The following is a 24922-nucleotide window of genomic DNA, read 5'->3' on the forward strand; positions in this document are numbered from 1 at the left end:
AGGAGTACCACAGACTTGCTCCTAGAACCCCTTCCCTTTACCTATGAATAACATTTATAGGCCAATAACTACTATACCTATTTTTAGCCCCAACATCTTTTTAGAACATCATACATACCCATTGCCTACTTCATATTTTCATTTTAATGTTTAATAGTAATCTTAATTTTAACATAAACAAAACAGAGGTCTTGAGAGTCTACCCTTCTGAACCTCAGTAAATGTAACCAACCAATCATTAAGATGTCAAGTAAAGAATCTCTGGAGTCACTGACTGTTTTATCTTATGTCCCTCATACAATCCATCAGCAAGTTCTCAACCTCGAAAACCTATCTTTAATACATTCCACTTCTCCCATCCTTCTAAGGATGTGGCTAACATTTCCACTTCTCTCATCCTTCTAAGCCACCTTTGCTCTTACCTAGACTATATTAACAGCCTCCATTTCCCTGTTTCTATTCTTGCTCTCTTATAATCAATTCACCATACAGCAGGCAGGGCAAATCAGATCACATCACTCTTTGCTTAAAACCATCCAAAGGCTTCCCACTGAACCAAGAATAAAACAGTCTATTTATCCTGGCTTCTAAAGCGTTATTTAGGATTTGATTTCAAGTACCTCTTGAATCTTATCTCATACCATTTTCTTCCCCACCCTCCACTATACTCAAGCCACATTTTAGTATGATTTCTCACGAAGTCCACTACATTTCCCTCAAGGTCTTTGTACTAGTTGTTTCTTCTGCCTGGAATGTTCTTTCCACTGATTTTCTGCACATCAGGAAGCTTCTTTGTATTCCTATCACAACTTTACATTACCCTACTAGCAAAGTCTCCTGAAATAATTTATTAAAATTTTTTCCCCATGGAGTATCCATTACAGGGCAACATTGTACTAGGTACTGACTGGCGACGGGGGTCGAGGGGGGGAGTTACTCAAGTACACATTGAAACCATAATAAGAAACCTCTTCACAGCCAAAGAATGACTAAAATTAGATAAAGACAGACAATCCTACATGTTGATGAGGATGCAGAGTAAGAACTGTTTACACTGCTCATGGAGTATAAAATGGCATAACTGCCTGTAGCAATGTTCTTTCTTTCTTTCTTTTTAAAATATTTTATTTATTTATTTGACAGAGAGAGACACACAGTGAGAGAGGGGAACACAAGCAGGGGGAGTGGGAGAGGGAGAAGCAGGCTTCCTGCTGATCAGGGAGCCCAATATAGGGCTCGATCCCAGGACTCTGAGATCACCACCTGAGCTGAAGGCAGATGCTTAACTGACTGAGCCACCCAGACACCCCTGCAGCAATGTTCTTAACAGACCAAATTGGAAATAATTCAAATGTTCACCAACAAAAAAATAAATTGTAGTATATTTATACAAAGAAAAACTACACAGTGATGAGAATGAATAATCTATAGCTACATTTTAAAATAACATGGTTGAATTTCCCAACTTTAAGCCAAAGAGGCAAGACACAAAAAATATATATACTCTATGCAGCTATTTATATAAAGTTCAAAAACTTAAACTATTGTATGAAAGTTGAGATCATGGTTATCTTTGAAGAGGATGGAGTGAGTAGTGGTTGCAAGAGAGTATGAATGGGGCTTTGGGTCTATTTCTTGGACCTAGGGGGGTAGTTACATGGGTGTGATCACTTTGTGATAATTTATTGAGCTCTAAACTTGTCACCTGGGCACTTTCCTCCATGTTGTACTTCTATAAGAGGTCTTCAAAGAGTCTGTTCTTTAAACTGTTCAATTTTTATGATTATGAACCCATTCTATTATAGAATGTTAAGGATAACAGCTGGTCTATAATAGCTGATCATACTAGAAGGTTTCGTTCACAGATAAGCAATGAAGAAACTGTGGTTTGATCTTGCCATCAGAAATAGTTGTGTCTATCCTAACGATTGGTCTGTTTTCATTATACATTCACTCTGACATGTTTAAAGTGACCAGGTTTCCCATTTTTTGTGTGTAGTCTCCTGAAAACTTTAGAGCCAAGTTTAAGGTCCATTTATAAGAAATAAATAGACACTCCTGTGGTATGCGTTTTTGTATGGGTCTTATTCATGCCTCCCACATTATATTCCTATAGTTTTCTTTACTCTGTCTCACAAAATTGTAGTCTGCTATTTTGCATCATTTACAAACTTGCTTCATTATGTCTCGAACAAGGCAGGGTATTTATTAATGAACAAAAATGCTCTAAAGATTTTTTCTTTCTTTTTAAAAAGATATGGCTTGTTTTGTTTGCCTTCATATTCTAAGTTTAGTACATTGCAGTCAAATGAAAGTCCTGCTTCAAGCTTCTGCTACTTACTGATAGGTGGCTGTGGACATGTTATTTGGCCTCTCTGAGACTATATATAAAATGGGAATAATAATTTTCACAAGATAATTGTGAAGATTAAAATAATCAGCCAAAGTATTTACACCCAGTCAAGCAACTACCACTAGCAAGCTTAATGAAAAAAGGGAAAACTTGCTCTATGTATAAAACTTACTAAGCAAATATGACTAGAATTAATTTTTTGAGATTTTAAGGACATAAAGCACATTAAAACTATTATGACACAAAAATTCAGCAAAGCAGGGTCACCTGGGTGCCTCAGTCATTATTAAGCGACTGCCTTCAGCTCATCCCAGGTTCCTGGGATTGAGCCTGCATCAGGCTCCCAGCTCAGCAGGAGGCCTGCTTTCCCTCTCCCACTTCCCTTGCTTATGTTCCTGCTGTCACTGTCTCTCTCTCTGTGTCAAATAAATATATAAAATCTTTTTTTAAAAACTCAGCAAATTTTTATTAAACAAAAATCTTTTTGTTTAATAAAAAAAGATTTAATTTTTAGCATAAGTGAATTATCTTTAGACTGGAATAAATTTACCTATTCCTACAACATCTACCAGAATATATCACATCAAGAACAAGTAAAAACATAATTTATATCCAAAAACGTATTTAAATCAGCTGTTTGTATGCATTTTCCTATAAAATTGTACTGTAAAAGGCAGCAAGGCTCCAAAGGGCCCATTGAACCCCAGTCAACTGGTAATAGTTGGGTGAACAATAAGATTATACTTCTCAGTATGTCTATACCTACATGAGTCCTGAGTGTATTTCTTTTAGCTTCTAAATGAGAATAACTTTCTACCTTCTTCTATCTCCCCTTCCTGGCATTTAGAAAATATTCTTTGTCTTCAGTGGTCAGTAACCATAAGAAGACAGACCTATGTTGCAAAAGTACATGGCTTATTCATTCCTGGAACCTACAATTTTGGTTTATGTATCTGACTTACATGTTCCTGATGCTCAATCTGTGTGACAAATTTCTTCTCATTTTTCAAAACCCAACCCAGATGCTGTTACCATTTTATTCCTATATGTTTCAAAGGAGGCATAGCATATGGTAGTTAAGTGCATGAACGGGCTTGGAGTCCTATAGTCTGAACTAACCTCCTACTTCTATCACTAACTACTGTATGACCATGGGGAGTTATTTAATACCCTAGAACCTTAGTTTTATTACATTTGCAAAACACAAAAAATGACGATGCTTCCTATTTCATAGGAATGTCGTGAAGAAACGATATAAATATAACATTTAGGACAGTGTCTGGTACAGAGTGACTATTAAATGAATGATAACTACTATAATGCAGTATTTTTCATTACATATTATAATTTATTTGAATACTGATCTCTGTTGTAAGGCTGTGAGCCCCTTGGGGGATAGGAGTTGTGTTTCAATCTGTATCTTTAGTTCTAAACATAGGGCCTAATAGGTGCTATAATGATAGATGGTTGGGAGGGCAGGAGGTGGGGAAGATGGAATAAGGAAAGACTTGAACTGGGATCCAGGTTCTTGTCTATGTATGCCATGAGGACAGGATGTACAGATAGGGGAAGATTTAACCAAAGCTCTTGCCAGATCTGGGGCAGCAAGCATTTCTACAGTGGCTTCTAGGAGGGTCTTCGCAGGGTGTAAGAGGCTCCAAGTTAAAATATCCTTAAGTGAAGTAGGCAAAATTAAGAGCATTATTAGCTAGGTGGTGACAGTAGGAACTGCTGGGTCGGAAGTCAGAGTAGGCACTCGGATGGATCACAGTACACTGCAGTAAGTGAAGATAAACCTCCATTTGCAACACTGACAGGGAGGGAGAGGGAGCTTTGGGCACTAGGTCAACTGCAGAATTCACTTCTAATGTTTCAGGGAGGAACAACACAGTTAAAATATTGTCATTAAGTGCCATTCTTTAGATTTTTAAATATTGATGACATGTTTTCTAATCTAATGTCTGTAAACAGCACAGAAAAGTACAGGCCAAACTCGATTCAATCCTGGCTCAACCATTTACTACTTGTATAACCGGGTCAAGTTACTTAATTATTGTGACTCTGTTTTCCTATTTATTCAACTGAGAATACTACCATCATGTGGGAATATGATGAGGGTTAGTAATAATATATGTGAAGTATCTGACATAATGCCTGACCAATAGAGAGTATTCAATAAACAGTAACTACTATTGTTATATTATAGACCTGCAAAGTTTCTCTCAACATTTCCTTCAACAGTTTAAGAAGTATAATAGAGTGACTACTAAACAGTCACATGTTCACATATAACCTTAATATCTGAAAGTTAATTTTTTGCTGAAAGCTAAAGGTTCTGGCAAATTCTAACACAGAAGGCAAAAGTTAAGTTGGAGAGATTAGACTGTCTTTGGTTATGGGCTTTTTTCTCCAGTGTGAAGTGCTATAGCACAAGAATGAAAATCACTAGAATGAAAAAGTGATACCTTATGTAACCCTCTTAAGAAGCTGGTCTAACCAATAATATATGTATAGTTAGTGCACTTACAACCATTACCTTGATTTAAAATTTCATTTGTTTTCACTTAACCTTTCTTTAGTTGTAAAACTTTGAAACAAGTCAATGTACTAAAACCTGCTCTGAAAACATAATGAAAAGGAACCCATAACTGAAGACCTATAATGATTTTATTTTATCTAGTAAATTTAATTTTGTCTAGCTTTGAAGATTCACCATAAACTGGTTCTATTCACTCTGCCCTCACTTCCCACCACCTAATCACGTTAATTTTTAATCGAGTCTGGCCTCTAAATCCCATACCCATGCTGGCTTACTCTCACCTCTGCACTCTTGTGTGGTCCCCAGCTGCACTGTACTTAGCCTTTTCTCTACACATTTTTTCACCGGGGTCTACTTAAGCCCAGGACCTGCGTACTTTGAATAACACAACTAGCATCTCATCACAAACTGTTCTAGTTTTTACTTTACACAATCTAGCTCTTTACTTTAACAGTAGAAAATTCTACTCAGTTAATTTTCTTTCCATGTTCATGCAACACAAAAGATTACTTTCACAGCCCACACATACAGAAGTGATATTAGAGTGAGACCTCTCATAAACTGTTTTCTGCCAGTCCTGATGAGATTATCCTTATTTTTAGTTAGGGTACATAACAGGCAAAATTAATGTTGGCTTATTTTTAGACGAGTCTTGGAAATAAGGTCAATCCCCATACAATTTTCTTAATTCAGCAACATTAAAGCTTTCTAACCACTCTAAGTCAAAATCATAAAGGGAAGATGGCTTTATTATAGTCAAAAATTCCTTTGAGAAAAGCTTTTGAACACAAGGAATAATTCCTAGGGTTCTCAAAACAATAAGAATTTCTAGAACATCTTATTTATAATTTGTTCTTTTATGCATGGTTATTAGATCAGAACAGATTATAAAGACTGCACACAAATAAGTAAAGATTATACATAATCCTGATCCCTTAAATGCTATCATAGTTGAAAAATCACAGGAATGACCCCCAAAATTTCAGGATAAGTCACATTAAACTACATTTAGGATTTATCATTTTTGTTAATGTTTTGTTTCTCCATTCAGAACTTAACTTAGATTGACTACCTCCGGGAGGTATTACCCAAAACACCCAGCTTTAACTGAAGGGTGTAATACCAGGAAAGAGTAATGTCCAAACTTTTTCCTTTGAGGTTTAAATTAATTTAGGGGTCAAAATGAGTTTCTTTCTTAACAAATGAGGTTGTATTGCCCACTCAAATCTTATCATTGTGAATAAACCTTATTGTACAAATAATTCAAGATAAGAAAATGCTTTTATATTAATGTTTGGATAAGTCCTTATCATTAGAAAATAATAAAGGACAAGGAAACTGACCTAGAACCACATTAACAAAAAGTATCTCTCTAATCAAACACATTAATTTGAATTACTTGGAGTACTTAATAATAGTATTTGACAATTTCATGAGTTGAATCTCACAGATTCAAGGTAGTGCCAGTTTAAAAAGTGTTTAGATACTAAGAAATCTGTTAACTGATATTAGGCAAGTATCCTTTTTTGCAATCTCAGTAATACCACCATAAGGGAATAAGAAGACAAGAGTAAAAAGACTTCCCTCTATCCACAACGGTGAATAACACAAATCTATTTTAAAAGTATAAAGAAAACTTAAGTTTAATTGAAGTAACTTAATGACACCTGGACAAACTATCAAAGATTTTTAGATCACAATTAAAAAAATTATTTGCTATGCAAATATTAATTGAGTACTTTTAGATCATGAAAAGGTTTGAGAAAAATTAATTCTCAATATTGGAACAAAACAATTCTTACTAAAAAGACAAATTTCTAAAATATTATTATTTAATTATAATCAGTGATCCACAGATAATATTTATCATAAAAGAGTCAGTCATAACCAGTAATAAACCAGTAATACAGTGTTGTTACAATACAGAGGAAGGAAGAAAGAAATATGTGAAGATCAAAATTTATCACTTACCTCATGATTCAGCTCTGCTATCTGATCTTTCAGTTCCCTAATATACTGGTTAGAATCAGACTTGTTAAGCTGTCCTTGAAGCTTTCCTTCTTCTTTCTGTTTTGTGACAATAAAACAAACCAAAAACAAAAGACAAATTTCACAGCATGTACTCAAATATTTGAAGATATACGACAGGATAAGGGCATATCCTTTAAATGGCTAAATTCTGAACTAATCTGTTCTCAAACTATCTCTGAAAAGTAATTTATAGTAAACTATACCAAGTACTTCTAAATAATGCTTAGTGGAAGCTGTTTACAACACATACAACTTATAAAATGTACTTTTGGAGACACTTCTAGAAACCGACAATTGAATGAGTCTAGAGTGAAAAAACTACCCTAGAATTTCAAAGGCATTCTAGTTACCTTGAGCACAAATGATTTTCTATCCATACCATAAGGTATTCAACGTTTAGTTGAGAAGGTAGTAAGCTTCCCACAGCTACACTGGGAATCAGCTTTTGCTTGGTGAACACAGAAGAGAAAAAAGAAAGGTTCTGCAAACCACTCTTAAAAGGGGAAGGAGAGCTCTGAATCTCTTCTATTTAATTAAACTTAGGAATGTATATTGGGAGTCCTAGATATAGCTAATTAAAAGGTGCTCCAATACTAACAGCTAGATCCAGAACCATAATGTGATCATTTTCCAGGCATACAGATTGGGAGGGAAGAAGCTGCCTTTTCCTTTACCATTTGAAAACAAATGTGAATTTTAAGACATAGGGCTGGCACCCAGGTGGCTCAGTTGGTTAAGCATTTGTCTTTCGCCCAGGTCATGATCTCAGGGTTCTGGGATTGAGTCTGCCCAGGACTCCCTGCTCACCCAGCAGTCTACTTCTCTCTCTCCATCTGATGCTCCCCCTACTTGTGCTCTCTCTCTCTCTCCTTCCCTCTCTCGTTCTCAAAAAAAAAAAAAAAACCAAAACCCAAAAAACAAAAAAAAGACATAGGGCTTATTAGAGGATGAAATTGAATTGTTTTTGACATCTCCAGATTCTTTTTTTTTAAAGATTTGTTTTTTATTAAAATAAATTTATTTTTATTTAAAGATTTATTATTTATTTATTTGACAGACAGAGATCACAAGTAGCCAGAGAGGCAGGCAGGGGGTGGGGGAGGAGCAGGCTCCCTGCTGAGCAGAGAGCCCTTTGCGGGGCTTGATTCCAGGAACCTGAGATCATGACCTGAGCCAAAGGCAGAGGACCAACCCACTGAGCCATCCAGGCACTCCAAAGGAAGCCATTATTTTTAAAGAATGTATTTTCCAAATCCCATATGTGACGTGAGGAAACAGCCACAACTGAGTAGGTAGATATATTTCCAAAGGGGACTAATTTGATGAGAATCACTCCTTTGGGTATGTGTTCAGCTGTCTTCTTTGATGGTCTTTGAGTCTAATTTTAGCATCATGCCATATTAATTGCCTTGAAATCGTTAATTAAATGGAAAGTGCAATCAACTACTAGGAAGAAATCCTTGTGGATGAGATGGAAAGGCCAGATATTTGTGGGCTGAAATCAGATTTACAAAAGTTGCCTTTAAATCTGGTTCCCAGTGAAGGTGAAGTTCTGAAGGATTTTGGATATCCCATAGCATGAATATCATGCAGGACAAAATAAAATTCTCAGGGTGAATAAAATTATAAAGTCCAAGGTAAGTTCTAATGTGGTGAGACAGTCATTCAAGAATGCAAAATACTTTAGGTTTGAAAGGCTGTCAACTGACCATAACCAGAATTAATACCAATTCTTTCCTGGGACGCCTGGGTGGCTCAGTTGGTTGAGTGGCTGCCTTCAGCTCAGGTCATGATCCCAGAGTCCTGGGATTGAGTCCCGCATCGGGCTCCTTGCTCAGCAGGGAGCCTGCTTCTCGCTCTGCCTCTGCCTGCCACTCTGTCTGCCTGTGCTCACTCTCACGCTCTCTCTCTCTCTCTCTCTCTCTCTGACAAAAATATAAATAAAATCTTTAAAAAAAAAAATTCTTTCCTTTAAGGAAACGTGTATGAAATAAAAATTTGGTATGATAGGAATCACTAAACCTGTTTTACAAAAAGGTTAGTGACTCCAAAGATCTGTTTTCTCCAAAGGTGGATCGTAGTAAGGTTTAGCCAAAAATTTTACACCTTGATTCCTTTAGAGGAAAGGCAGTATTTAACAAAAAACAGAGCAATTGAGAAATTTTACAATAAAGTAAAGGAATGTTTTAACTTAGGGGGAACAAAAAGACTCCTGAAAGGTATTTGTGAAAATCAAAGAAGCCCTCTTTAAGAATTTATGACTAAAAAACCCAGGTGTTCCTTGAATTTCTATTCATTGTAGGAAAAAAGGCAGAATTTCAAAGAGAAAAACTTTATATATTTGACTAACATGACTGCATATAATTGTTCCTTTAAATTTAAATATAACCGTATATAATGTTAATAAAAGGGTTCTTCTGGAAACCTTTTACATACAGAAAGTCAAAAGTTTACAAAAAAAAATCTCTGATGCCCATTAAACCATTATTTCTGTAGACACACAGAAACACACACATACCCAAGTAACAATTTGTAAGGACAAACTGAAGGCAAAGGAAGGATAATTAAGCAGCTCTGGGCTCTAGCAGTGACCCCATCCCTGCACAGTTGTCACACATTAGTAGCAAGCATACCAGTGTGACAGACACACCAGTTGGAAAGCTCTGCATACGGTATTCTGATTTAAGTCTACTTTAAGGGAATATAGCTGGTATTTCAAAAACTAAAGTAATCTGAGAGATGTCCTAAATGCTATTTAATAAATTAAAATATATAAATAACATTTTATCTAAAAGTCCATGGTTTTTATGTTCTGCAAATGGGCTCTCATTTAAATATATTGATTCGAAGCTCTTTAGGGTCCTTGATAAAGATAACTAAACACATTTACAATGCCAAAAAAATACCCAGTTAACTATTATATTCTAAAAAGTGGGCAACTGAATTTCACTTTTGAGACAGTTTATTTAATTACCTAATGTTTAAGATTCTTTTTTGCAAACATTTTTATAGCTTCTATTTTCAAGCAAGTCCACATGGTTCTTTCTGATAAGCAGGTGGGAAAATGTCAGCTATCCTAATAAATTTACCAGTAACCTGGATTTTCTTGGATGTTTTCTTTTGGTCTAGCTGATAACAACAACAGATTGCCCGTTAAGTGGTTTCCTAAGCAAAACTAATTAGGTAAGTGACAAACTTAAAGAGCTCCAACACATCAACAAGTTTGGTAATTCTGTAATTTCAGTGAACAGACCTTAAATATATACCTTTTTGTCTTGCAATAAAAGAAAACTCTGTATTAAGAGAACATAAAGTAATACTTATAAAAGGCTTAAATTCACTTTCACTCTTGGATCTTTCAGTAATTATTTTAGCAATTACCTTCATGATGTTTATAATAATCTAATTCATATTAAAGCCTTATGCTATAGAGTTCCATGTATGCGTTCTCTTAGTCAAAAGGTCATCAAAAACCTAAAGATGTGCATGTTTAAGTGATTAGGGACAGAGTATAACTACGTTACTTTAACTTACTCTAAAATGCACCAAAAAAATAAGACACCTTCAGTGGTAGATGGGTAAGTATTTAATAAAGCTACAATAAAAGAAATATATAAAAATATTAATTCCAGAATGGAGGTGGTGGATGTTCACTGTACAACTCAACTTTGGTATTCTTGAAGACTTTTATAGTAAAATACTGGAAGAGGTCATCAATAAGAAAACAATACACGCCTGACCCTCCCACCACTAGAAAGCAAGCATTTAGTCCATACCATAGTTCATTTACATATGTGAGAGGTATTTATCTCCCACAGGTTATTTACTGATTTGTCGTCTAAAAATCTACCTTTTGCTCTAAGATTAGTACTTTCTTCATATTTTACTAGAAATGTAAGAAACTGAAAAATATTAAATCATAAATTAGTACCTCATTAAAACAATATAATTTTAGACCAGGCTGAGTTACAGTTCATCTCTCTAATACTTTAGAGTAGATTTTATGGTTGTTACATTGAGATCTATTTTCTCTCCTTCATTACATAGTGGTCATACAATAGGAATTATCCCCATCCTTAACCCCACAGGTAAGGCCCTGATTGGTAGGGTTTAAGCCAAACAGGACAATCACATGTTTGCGCTGTGGTGGCTGGTTCAGGTTTTGCTCAAATAGTGTGACTCTCAAAACTTTTACTGGAAATTATGGGTTATAGCTTCTTATTCTGGATATTATAAGTAGGTACAAGGCTCATTTGTTAGCCATTTTAACACAATGAGAAAAACCTCCTAAGGCTAAAAAATGAGAAGCAGAAGGGTGCCTGGGGTCGCTCAGTCAGTTTAGTGGCTGAATCTTGATTTTTGACTCAGGTCATGATCTCAGGATCTCATCCAGCTTTGTGGTCAGCGAGGAGCCTGCCTGAGGATTTTCTCTCCCCCCACTCTGCCCCTTCCCCTACTACTCACATGCGATCGTTCTCTAAAATGAATAGATTTTTATTTATTTTAGATTTTTGACTTTTTAAAAAAATGAATAAATCTTTTTAAAAAATGACAAGCAGAGAACCTTCAGACTCATGCCTAATGCAACAAGTTGGAACCCAAATCAAACTTTTCCTGAAATATATCCTATTTCTGGACTTTTCAGGTACCTGAGCCAATAAATCCCCTTTATTATTTAAGCCATAAATAAACGCAGAATGTAGTTTTCTATTATCTGCAATAAAAAACATCCTAACAGATATTTTTAAAAATATGGCTAAGTAAATGAATACAATAATATAAACAACATTAACCTAGGAAATGCTTAAAACTGTAATTCCCAAAGATGACTATGGTTGGGAGTTTTGTAAACACACCAATTAAGACAATCTATTTCTGGCCTAATGAATTCTAAATATCTGTGAATGGGGTTTGAAAAATCTGCACACTTTGAAAGCTACACGAGTGGTGGTCCTGATACAGCCAGTGTGTAGACCTATACTTGAAAGACACTAGTTTGTACCACCTTTGAAAATGAACTATTTCTTAAACAGAAATTCAAAATGTATTTATATGCCAGTTATAAAGTACTTTTATATTTTAAGAATCCCAAATAATATTTTACAAGTCTATACTCATTATAGAATTTACTCAGTATACTTTTACACATAAAAAAGAGGTAAATATTTCTTTTAACTACCACCACAATGGCAAATGTGGTAAATGACCAAGACTCATAAACAAATAGTCTTTATATTCCCAGAGTGAATATATTTTTAAAACAAAGGAAAACTGATAAGGGCTCTTAAATTAATTTCTTTTCAATTCTGCTACCAGTTTCACTTCATATTATTTCTGTTAGTTTCAGCCGGTCAGTTCCCTGTCTACAGAGGGTGGTTCATTTTGAACTCTAATCCCTTTCTTGGTTAACCTAGCTCTCAAACAGATGATATTACTATTTTAAAGCTTAGTAATATATGATGAGGAACTAAATAATGTTTAAGATCAGGAAAAAAATCTCATATATATGACCTCTATGACTGAATAGTAAGATAACTGTTCAAAAGAATAAAGAAAAACCAAAGATTTGAGGACCAGCAGAATAATTACTGAAAAACATAAAAGTATCAGCATCTATGAGGACAATGCCAATAAATAAGGGATCCAAAATTTTCTATAGTTTTTATTAGGTAACGGGTTGATACAGTCAAAAAACTTAATTTTTTTCAGTGCTCCAGAATTCACTGTTTATGCACCACACCCAGTGCTCCATGCAATACGTGCCCTCCACAGTACCCACCCCCAGGCTCACCCAATCTCCCACCCCACTCCCTTCAAAACCCTCAGTTTGTTTCTGAGAGTCCACAGTCTCTCATGGTTCGTCTCCCCCTCCAATTTCCCCCAACTCCCTTCTCTTCTCCATCTCCCCATGTCCTCCATGTTATGTTCTTTAATATAACCATAAATGTGTGTAGAGGAATATTTAGCAAAATACTTAGCAAAAAAGAGCAGTGATTCTGGTGTTTGACTACCTGCACTGTTTTTAATAACCTTAGGTATACACATTCATCTGTTTTATCCCTGCAACCACGGGGAGCTGTAATCCAGGAAAGGATGCGGTAGAGATGGAACACGCCCAAGATGTGTCCCATATTCTGTTACAGTTGATTGGAAAATCAGTACATGGTATAGTCAGCAGAAAAGAAATGAGTATTTATCCACACAATGTGTGTTTAGTCACAGTAGAAAGTGGACATTTTAATCAGAGTGATCATTGCCTACATCTGCTGTACTCCAACCTACTCTTTAAGAAGTTGAATAATCAAATGTGTTGGTGGATCAAGCTAGAAGAATTAAGTAAAAATGTGAAACGTTTTCTCTATAGCTCTAAGCAGCTTGTTTTTCATGTGTCATATTGTAGCAAAACTGAGACAAATATGATGTTAACTTGCTTTAAAAAACTGGGGGAAAAAGTGGGGTTGAGTAGCATATAATATTGAAAAATACTGCGGAAGTGAGAGAAGAGGAGGCAGAGGCTCAGGTTTGTTTAAACTCACAAATTAAGCCTCAATTTTTAAAGTGACATTGTAATAGGCATGTCTAAGAGTCCATTCGTGTTTGTTTCTTTATCTATGCTTTTAATGCTGGGTATAATTTACCCTATCTTGCCACAGGAAGGACACTTCCTTAGAGACAGGAAGATAGCAGATTTTAAAAGCTGTGTTCAAGCCATAGGCTTTTTAATACTCTGTGTGACTGAATAATTTGCTTAGAAGTTTTTGGGTTTTCTTAGAGAATTTAACCAGTTAATACCCAGTTAATGTGCTAGATGCATATTTGAGACAGTTGAAAATACAAAACATAAAAGCACCTAGTCTATCATATACATCCTTCAAAAGTTTCCTTTAGCTTTTCAGTTTTCAGAATTTTCAAATCTACAGAGGAGCTGAAATAGTATGATTTCAGCTATATTCACTTATCACTATTTTGCCACATTTGCTTTCGTTCCTTCTCTCTGGATATACAGATATCTTCTGAACCATCTGAATGTAGATTGCAGACATGACATTTCAGTACTATATATTTCAGCATGCATTTCCTGAGAATAAGGAACTGTTACACGTAAATAAATGCCATTATCACGCTTAAATAGTTTAATTCCACAGTATCATTGAATATGTAGCTCCCATTCAAATTCCCTTAAAAGGGCCCCAAATGGATTACTACTGTCCAGAATCAAACTCAGGTTTATGGTTACATTTGGTTATTATATCTCTTTGCCCTCTTTTACTCTGTAATAGTCCCTCTGCTTTTTTTTTTTTTGTCATGACTCTGTTAATATTTTTAAAAGTCCAAGTCTAGAGACTATATTATGCAAGGTAAAATACAAAAATCTCCCATTCCAACCAAACTCCAAGTACAATTCTGTTTTTATTCCTTCTTTTCAAACCAACTAGGCAGCAGGATAAACCTAATATAGTGTATATTTAATGGTTGGTTAAGGGAGGAAGCATAGAAGATAGAAGCACAGAAACTTAGGTAACTGAAGTCAAAGACTAAGAAATATGTAGGAACAGCACTAGAAGATAGCATTTTATTTATTATTCCAGTAAACATTTACTTATTATATTATTTATTATATTATTATTATTAATAGCATATTATATAATTATATTTTATTAGATACTTGATAAATGAGAAACATAATAAATATTAGTAGTTATATTTTTTGCCTCTTATTAAGAAGCAAACCAATAAGTTTAACTCTTCAATTCTTCTGAGATCCAAAGAACTCTCTCCATACCTCACAACACACAAAAGCCCTTTAGCCTTGCTTTGTGAAAATATTCTATGTTGTAGACAGATGACTTCAAATTCTGGGAAGAGCACAGGGATAGTGACAGAGAAATCACTGAGAGAGAAGACTTGTCATAAAAGGAAAGCAACAGCCACTTATTAAGCTTTACCTCATTCAGTGAGACAGTGCTCACAGCTGGAGAAAATGATAGCTGAAAAAAATGTCATGCATCTGCTGGATGGCTGGAACATCTTATTTTAATATTCTCATATTCCATTATGAGGGTTTATCATCTCAGTGAGAGATTCATCTCTGCTTTTGTTTCTTGGCTTAGTGTTTTGTTTTTGGTTTTTGTTTTGTTAAAGATTTATTTATTTATTTGACAGAGACAGAGGGATCACAAATAGGCAGAGAAGGAGGCAGAGAGAGAGGAGGAAGCAGGCTCCCCACTGAGCAGAGAGCCCGATGTGGGGCCAGATCCCCGGGCGCCGAGATCATGACCTGAGCCGAAGGCAGAGGCCCCAAACCACAGAGCCACCCAGGTGCCCCTTGTTTTTGTTTTTAATACCACAAAGTTAAACACCAAAGAGGTGTGCACCATACAGCAGCTTTTGTCTTGCTCCTTTGCCTATGAGGAAAGGATAGATGATGATACCCTGTTTACTTCAGGCTAGGCTGGGTTAAGACCTGCCAAGTCCTTTTGGAGTGCTGTCTTGGGATACTGAGACTTTTGAAGAATTAGTTTCAAAAAGCCTTTCTAAATCTAAGTATACATCATTTCATCTTCTTGCCATTCTACTACCCAGCACTGTTATTTCTCAAGATCCTCTTCTGTTAGCTTAAAGACCATTTGCCCTAGACTATTGTTTTCATACTCTGGATTCTTACCATTTATAAGAATTATAATTCTTACCACTTCTTTCTCTTAGCAGCATTTTCTCCAGCCTGATAAATTAATAAGCTGTCCTCTTTTTTGGCATGGCCCCTGTACCTGTGCATTACCCTCACAGGTGGCTTTACCTAAGTATGGCCTAGACCCAACAGCACTAGAGGACTAAACAGACTCACTGGCTAACATATCAAGGATCACATGGAAAAAGCTGGTAGAAATCAGGTTTTGCTCCTACGTCCATATTTGTGAGACAAACCTCGGCAGGATTATGTGTTAGAATTGTTTTTCTAAAAATGGTGTTGATAATTTTGTTTGATTCATAGATCTTTTCCTAGACCCTCCATAAAGAATGACACTCAGCCAAAGTTGGGGAGTACAATCCTTAGCTGTCAAAGTTTGTCATGTGTTCCTTAGCATTGAATGACTAGACAGCTTCCTATATATTCATCTCACTGATACCAGATGCTCTTCTCTCATTTTTTCCCCCAAATGCTTACTTAAATTCCAGTTAGTTAACATATAGTGCTATACTTGCTTCAGGAGTATAATTTATGACGTGATTCATCACTTACGCATAACACCCAGTGCTCATCATAACGAGTGCCCTTCTTAATGCCCATCACCCATTTATTTTTTAAAAAATTTTTAAATTAACATATATTACCTACCACCCATTTTAATGCATCCCCACCTACCTTCCTCCATCAACCCTGTTTGTTCTCTATCATTAAGAGTCTCATGGCTTGCTTCCCTCTTTCCTTCCTATATGTTTATCCATTTTGTTTCTTAAATTCCACATATGAGTGAAATCATATGGTTGTCTTTCTCTGACTTATTTCACTTAGCATAATACACTTTAGCTTCATCCACGTTGTTGCAAATAGCAAGATTTTTTTGATAGCTGAGTAATATTTCATTGTATTTGCAGTGATTATTGTTAGATATGAATTTAGTGCCATTGTAAAGCTGGTGTTTCTGGTGATGTTCTCTGTTCCTTTCTAGTCTTTATTGCATTTGGTCTTTTTTCCCCAAAGAGTCCCCTTTAATATTTCTTGTAGGGCTGGTTTAGTGGTCATAAACTCCCATAGTTTTTGTCTGGAAAGTCTTTCTCTCACTTTCTATTGTGAATGACAGCTTTGCTGGATAGAGTATTCTTGGCTGCACATTTCTTTTCTCATTTGTTTAAAAGAAACATAAAGAGCTGATTTTGCCAACAATAAGTTTTATCAACTTATTACATAATTATAATACTAGAATTTGACAGGGAGCCAGCCATTTTTATCATGTAGAGGAGAAGGCCAATATGAAAAACCAAATTATAATTATTTATCAATTTGGTAACTCCTTCCCTTATTAAGTCAAGGGAGAACAAGGTATAAAATCAAAGACAGCCCATATAAAGATAGTATCAATAATATTTTATATATTTGAGATTATTAACTAGTACTACAAAATTAATTTCCTCTCAACAATTTCAATGAGATGGTTTGGCTTGGCTGTGAATAGTACAGTTATTGAGTCATTTTTTCCCCCTGCATATGCTCCTCCATCAAACATTCATCACCTTTAGCTTATGATTTGGAGTTCACCTGTTATACAGAGGAATTTAAATCCTGAGGGGAAAAATGTAAAGAAAAACAATTTCAATGATCAATGTTAACATCTTAGAGTATGTACACCCAGCTTTTCTTTTAAAAAGAGAAATAATTGTTTCTGTAAAGTTAAACAGGTTTACCTTAAATAATTCACACAAAAGAAAAAATAAGATGAAAATTAAATCTTAAACTTTAGCTAAAATTGATAGAAAATACAAGGAACATGAGTCAGGTTTCTATCTAAATCTGTGTCCCTTGAATTGCAATTCTAATTTTCCAAATAAATGTCCAAACATGAGGTTACTGAGCTTATATGACTGAGAGACTGATTTTAATTTTGTTTAACTTAAATCAATTTAAATTTAAATCACCATTATGTGGCTAGTGCCTATCAATGCAGCAGAGCCACTGCTTCATTGGTTTCTGGCATTGAATATGCTATGAGAGATGTGGACAAGTCTTAATATTCCTTACCACTTTGTGCATAATCTGCTTTAAGTGTTTATGGAGTATTCTGTCAAATTTTCCTAGAACACAGGGTATTCTTTTGATTTGTGTATTTGAATCTTTCTGAATTTCAGGGATGACTTCTTGTCTCTATATTTTTTTAACTGAAGTATAATTAGCATACAGTGTTATATTATTTTCAGGTGTATAATACAGTGATTCAACAAGTCTATACATTACACAGTGCTCATGAAGGTAAGTATACTCTTAGTCCTCTTTATTTCATCCATTCCCCTACCCTTCTCTCCACCGGTAATCATCAGTTTGCTCTCTGTATTTAAGTCTGGGTTTGTCTCTTTTTTCTTTCTTTGGTTTATTTATTTATTTACATAATCCCTACAGCCAACATGAGGCTTGAATTTATGACCCCAAGATCAAGAGTTGCACACTCTTCTGACTGAGCCAGCCAGGTCTCCCTGTGTTGGTCTTAATTCCACATATGTGAGAAATCATGTGGTTACATATACCCAGTGGAATATTACTCAGTCATAAAAAAAGAGAATGAGATCCTGCCAATGTACCCAAAGAGTAGAACGCTAAGTGAAATAAGTCCGTTAAGGGAAGACAAGTACCACAATCTTACTCAAATATGGAATTGTTCATATTTTTTAATATATCTTCTTTCCACTTGTTGTGGGACACCAGTTATCTTTATGTGTTAGATTATCTACCTTTCATCCATACCTGCTAGCTTTACTTGTTTTACATTCTTAATCTCTGCATTCACTATGATTATCTCAAGCTTTTCAGCATTATATATTGAACAGACTATTCTTTTATTGTTTCCGTAATGATATATTGGGTTTCAATTTGTTTCCTTAGCAGTAAATCTTATCTGGGTTTTTTAAAAAAAATCATTTTTTCTTTTGATTTCTTAATTTTATTGAATTCATGGTTGTTTTATAGTGGGCAGCAACTGTAATTCCTCTCTTATCCTTGACTTACCTTTCTTCTTGGCTGGGATCTTTTTAAAATGGTATTTCTTTCACTTTCTCTGCTATAATAATATAAATCAAGTTGCCATGCCATTTCTTCTTCTCATAGCTAGGTGACTACCCAGATATTCCTAATGATTTAAGAATATGGGTTACTTATTAACTCCCCTTCTACGATATTTAAAATCTATTTTCTTTGCCCTCCAAGTTCAAGTTTGTTTTGACTTTTCTATAGTCTGAGGGATAGCACAGGGAGGGAAGAACCTGGCTAAACAAGGGCTCTGTTTATTCCTCTAAAATTTTGTTAAATATCTGTATTACCTAACTGGGGGATTGTATGTCAAAACCTGGATTTAGGATTCATATAGTTCCCCAAATTCAGTGTGTTGTCCCCAAGTTCTTCATATAAGTTAAAAATCAGATGTTCACTTTTTAATATCTTTGACTGGGTTGTACCCTCCAGAAATTTTTACAATTCCTCAGTCAGAAAATTACATACTCATTTTCTTTCTCTCCACGTTTGGGATATGATGAATCGATATTTCTGGGGATTTTGCTGACTTACCTATATAGCTTGGTGAGGGAAAGGAGAAGGAGACAGTTCAGGTTAGAAGCCAAGCCCTGCTGGGCCTCTTTGCTCTAGTCTAGTCTATTTCTTTCTTAAGCTGTCATGTTTAAAGTTTATCGTACTAGGTTTTGCTCTTTTTCCTCTCAGGCTGCTTTTAGTAGAAAAGTATTTGCCTTTAAAAAAAAAACCCTATTATTTACTATTTTGTTAGATGGTTGGATAGGAAATTATAGGATCAATTTCAATCTACTTCTGGGGCACCATCATTTAAATAAATAAATCTTTACATATACAGTTCTTAGAACATTCTACCACCTCTTATGGCATAGAATATCAAACTCCCTTACACATGGCTGTTTTCTGTCCTAAGATTCATCCTGCAATTATTTTTTTAAAGGTTTTATTTATTTATTTGATAGAGATCACAAGTAGGCAGAGAGGCAGGCAGAGAGAGGGGGGAAGCAGGCTCCCTGCTAAGCAGAGAGCCCACTGCGGGGCTCGATCGATCGCAGGACCCTGCGACCATGACCTGAGCCAAAGGCAGAGGCTTAACCCACTGAGCCACCCAGGCGCCCTCATCCTGCAATTATTTTTTGAGCTCCTGTTATATGCCAGCCAAAAGGCAAACTGCAGTAGATAAGATAAACAAGGTTCTAATATATTATATGTGGGAGTGATTTAATTCTTAAGGTGAAGATAATTAAAGACCCTGAGAAGAGTCGTAAATAATATAAAATATGATGATGAAATAGAGAGTAACGGTGTGAGGGGCCAATTTTACAAAGGTGGTCAGGAAAACTCTGAGTGGGTGACTTTTACACTGAGATAAAAACAATGAGAGGGAACCACCAGAGGAAGCTCAGGGAGTGTAATGTTCCAAATGTAGGGTAGAGCAAGAACAAAAGCCTTAAATTAGGATGAATAACCTTGGTTCAGGAAATGAAAAGAAGGATGAGGTTGCTAGAACATAATATGTGAAGCAGAATGTGATGATACTGTAGTCAGAAAAGTAGGCAGGAGCTAGAAAACTCAGGGATGTCAAGGCCGCAGAATGAGTGTGGCACTTTTGCTAGGTGGATCAAGTTGTCTTTGTTGCTATTTTCCTATGATTATTTGGAAGTTCTAATTCTTATCTCCTTTCTAGCAATGATTACTTTAAAAGTTAGTTAAATGTATATTCATTTTAAAAATTAACATAGTAATAAGTTCATATAGTGTAAAAAGTGAATTCCGGTCCCTTACTCTTTTGCACCAAGCCCTCTACTCTCCCCAGAGGGAACATTGTTAACATCTTTGATAGGAATCACACCAGACACCCTGACGTATTTAAGTATGTGTAAAACAAGTAATACACACACATATACTTTTAAAAACACACATGGAATTATGATCTACATTCTGTCTATAATTTGTTGTTCTCATTTACTATGTCTTGCAGATGTTTATTCTTTTGTAGTGGATTTATTATGGCTTAATAATTCTCCTATTGATGAGTAATTACCAGTATTTTTAAATAATAAAAATGATGTTGGATTTAGGCATCCATCTTAAGAAGTTATATAAAGAACACAAAGTAAGTCTAAAATGGAAGGAAATAGTAAAAACAAGAACAGCAATAAAACAGAAAAAAAAGTGGCTTATCATTAAATTTGCATTTCCTTATTAGTATTCTTCTAGCCAGTGATATCAGAAGTATTGGCTACTGGAAGTAATAGCATTTTTTCTTTTTTTGAATGCTCTACAGATGTTTAATATATCACCCAATTCTCAATTGAAATGTATAGTTACTACATTTTTATAACTTTAGGAAATCAATACTTAATATAGTTTAACATTTTAAGCCTCACATGTTAAAACTTAAAACAGTTTACAAATAGACATCACACCCTTAAAGGAAATAACAGAAACAATTAGTAATCTCTCTATGCTCTCTTCATAGAGATTTCAAAATAAATCTAAGGTTATACATAGGATGTGGGTTTTTCACTGGGAGTAGTATTACAGAAAGTTTGTGGTATTAGAAGGGTCATGACACAATGCAGGTTGCTTAGTCTCAAATGCAAGTGTAAAGCTTGCGTTTTAAAAATATTTTAAATTATACTCACAGATGAAAAATGTAACACAAAGACTATGCTAAAAATATATCAAGTTCTCTCTCTCCTTTGTAAAAGTTAAACTATTTCAGAGACCATAAGAAGGCATTATCTTGACTGTTTTTAAGGTTAAATAATACTTTTTTCAAGGCTATATTATGAAACTATGTTCAACGGTCACAGAAGCAACCATATTAACTTGTAGCAGGGGGACAATTTTTAAGTCCTAATTTGATATTTTCAATGCATATATTAAAGCAAAATGTATTAAGCAAATTATAACTGCATATGAAATTACTATAGTAGAAGAAAACCAATGATTTGAGTAAATCCCTGACAGTTGATAAGTAATCACTGTGATTAATCAACATAACCTTACTGAAACATCAATAGCAACCACTAAGCTCTAGTAAGTTATTACTGATTTGTACTTTGCCCTAAGAAAAATTAATCATAATAGTAAATGTGGTAAATGGTAGCCTCCCTGTGACTTCAAGGTGACTCATTTGAAACATGTAAAGACAAATCATACTCATATCATGTACCATTCTAAGTTTCTAAAACAGATTCCGGTAATTTAAAGTCATGGACAAAAAGGTTTGAATATTTTTTATGGTTTAGTAACTAGGGGAAAAAAAGTACATATAAATACTTTTAAGAAAATAATAAGGTAATTTGTAAAAGTATGGAAGAGAGAGAATAAATTCAAAATTTTATTAATGTTAAGACTGATTAATTCTATTTGAGAAGAGAAACATACAAATACACACATATTTTAAAGTGATCTTTCTTACAGGATCAACTACATGCCCACATGAAAAATAAGCATTTGCACAAGGTCCAAAAGCTAGAAAATATTTCTTTAAGTCATATTTTAATTAAAAGCAAAGCAATTTTGTGACAAATACTTAAATTTATATAATTCCAGGGGTCCCTAAAAACCATGAAATTACATAAAATATATTTTTTTAAAGATTTATTTATTTATTTGACAGACAGAAATCACAAGGAGGCAGAGAGGCAGGCAGAGAGAGAGGAGGAAGCAGGCTCCCCGCTGAGCAGAGAGCCTGATGCGGGACTTGATCCCAGGACCCTGGGATCATGACCTGAGCCGAAGGCAGAGGCTTTTAACCCACTGAGTCACCCAGGCGCCCCACATAAAATATTTTTTACAACAGACTTCTTAAAGAATAGTTTTGGGTTTACAGAAAAAATGAGAAGACAGTTTCCATATACCTCATGCACTCAATTTCCCCTATCAATAATATCTTCCATTAGTATGGTAAATTTGTTACAATTAATGAACCAATATTGATGCCTTATTACTAACCAAAGTCTATGGTTTGTTCAAATTTTCTTAGTTTTTTGTTTGTTTGTTTTTAAGCTAATGTCCTTCTTCTGTCCTAGATCCTATGGAGAATACCATATTACATTACATTTTGCTGTCATGTCTCCTTAGGTTCCTCTCCTTAGGTTCCTCCACTCCTTAGGTTCCTCTTTTTTTTTTTTTTTTTAAAGATTTTATTTATTTATTTATTTGTCAGAGACAGAGGGAGAGAGAGAGCGAGCGAGCACAGGCAGACAGAGGCAGAGGGAGAAGCAGGCTCCCTGCCGAGCAAGGAGCCCGATGTGGGACTCGATCCCAGGACGCTGGGATCATGACCTGAGCCGAAGGCAGCCGCTTAACCAACTGAGCCACCCAGGCGTCCCCCTTAGGTTCCTCTTGATAGTTTCTCAGACTTCACCTCTTTTTGATGAGCTTTGAGGAGTCTTGGTCAAGTATTTTGTAGGATGCCCCACCATTGAAATTTGTCAGGTATTTCTTCTCATGTTAAGACTGGGATTTAAAGGTTACTGGAAGACTACAGAAGCACTATTTTCATCACACCATAGTACATACTATCAATATGATAGATAACTACTGATGTTGACCTTGATTATCTGTGTGAGGCAGTGTTTGTCAAGTTTCTCCACTGTAAAGTTACTCTTTTTTTCCTTCCCTTTCCATACTATACCCTTTGAGGGAGTCATTGTACACAGTCCACACTTAAGGAAAAGGACTTCTTCTTCCTCTCCTTCAGAATACAATATCTACAACAATTATTTGGAATTCTTCTGCATAGAAATTTATCTCTTCTTTCCCACTTGTTAATTTATTTAATCATTATTTATATCAATGGACTCATGGGTATTTATTTTATACTGTGAATTAAAATCTACTATGATTTTAAACATTTTTTCCTCATTTGTTCTATCTTTGGCCATCAGGAACTCTTTCTGTTGGTTCTTCTGTCCTTTTAAGATACTCCTATTAATGTAGGGTTTTGTTTTGTTTTGTTTTTAAGCCCTTCCTTTCTCTAGTATTACAAGGGGTCTAGGCTCATCTTTGTCCTTACTGTATTTCCTCTCCCAGTATTGGAATCAGCTATTTCTCTGAGGAGCCTTGGTTTCCTTCATTAGATAATGGTATGAGAAACCAAGATGTGTATGCTAGGTGTACACAAATGAACTTTTACTAACACCAAGATGATTGCTGATATTATGGTCTTTAAGAGTCTAATCCTCCATCACTAATTCTTCAGTTGCTACAATGAGCTCATCTTGGGTATCTGAATGATATTCTTCATTTCTAAATACAGCAATACCTTAAAAGCTTCTAGGTACCTAATTTCTTTATATTTAACTGTATACTAAATTTGGGTACCAAAGAATCTGAGCACTTAAGTAAAATTTTAACTGAATTTTAGAATCCTTAATGACTACATAGCAAGCTGAATCAAATATCTTACATAACTAACTTCTTCTGTTGAGAATTACTGCTAAAACTAGATAAAATTAGAGAATAGCTAATTTTTTAAATTTAAAAGTGTTTAAAATTTTGAGAAAATCATTTAAGAAAAATGAAAAATACTTCAAGCAAGTTGCTCAAAATGGAAACCATTGTACTTAAAGGGGAAAAAAAATCTTCCAAAAAGAAGTTTGTTAGCCAAGAGTTGGCATATCAACTACCACCTGTTGTGAAACTATTAACAAATTAGCTCAGGAAATTGAAAAGCACAAACTGATCACAAAACTTTATGATAAACTCCATCACTTAGTAATGTCACTGTAATTTAACATTTATTAAAACATGTATTTTAAAGTACAGTGATAAAGATTTTATCACTTCCTCTCCATCTCTGCCAAAACTGCATACTGATCTGGGCACACTGATTTAAACCTAACTCATTCATTTTAGGTCAGAACAGAATTTTGAGTGGGTGTTTCTTAAGCCTAGAGTGGTTGGGGTATTGCCCATCTGAGGCATCCCTAGAGGTTATCTGCTGGGCAAACTAACGAAAGTGGGTAAATGTTACTGGGTACCAGGAAAAGAAAAAAAGTTGGATTTGAGTAGAACTATACAGTTTTAGATTAAAAATTTTCCATTACTTATAACAAAGCAGCATTAATTTTATAGATGCGCTTGACCCACAGAAACTTTTAATATGGTTATGACAAATTAATATGCTTATCTTTATAATAACCAAAATACAAACTCAATTCTGGGTAAAATATCAGAAAGCTTGAGTTCAATTCCCACGTGTTTTCTTCAACTATGAGCAAAAATTAATTTTTCTGTGTTTTGTTCCACC

General features: G+C 35.0%; 1 protein-coding gene across 10 annotated transcripts in view; it reads right to left on the reverse strand.

Moving 5' to 3' along the window:
- EVI5 (ecotropic viral integration site 5) overlaps nucleotides 1-24922 on the reverse strand; it is a 188264-nt gene that overhangs the window by 20313 nt on the left and 143029 nt on the right. For all 10 annotated transcript variants that reach the window (XM_032867132.1, XM_032867133.1, XM_032867136.1 and 7 more), the window contains one exon: nucleotides 6864-6959. In XM_032867132.1, the coding sequence (XP_032723023.1) occupies nucleotides 6864-6959 (96 nt within the window). The remainder of the gene's footprint in view (nucleotides 1-6863; nucleotides 6960-24922) is intronic.

The sequence above is a fragment of the Lontra canadensis genome, unplaced genomic scaffold (genome assembly GCF_010015895.1).
Source record: "Lontra canadensis isolate GAN:19392208 unplaced genomic scaffold, GSC_riverotter_1.0 scaffold33, whole genome shotgun sequence".
Lineage (NCBI taxonomy): Eukaryota > Metazoa > Chordata > Mammalia > Carnivora > Mustelidae > Lontra > Lontra canadensis.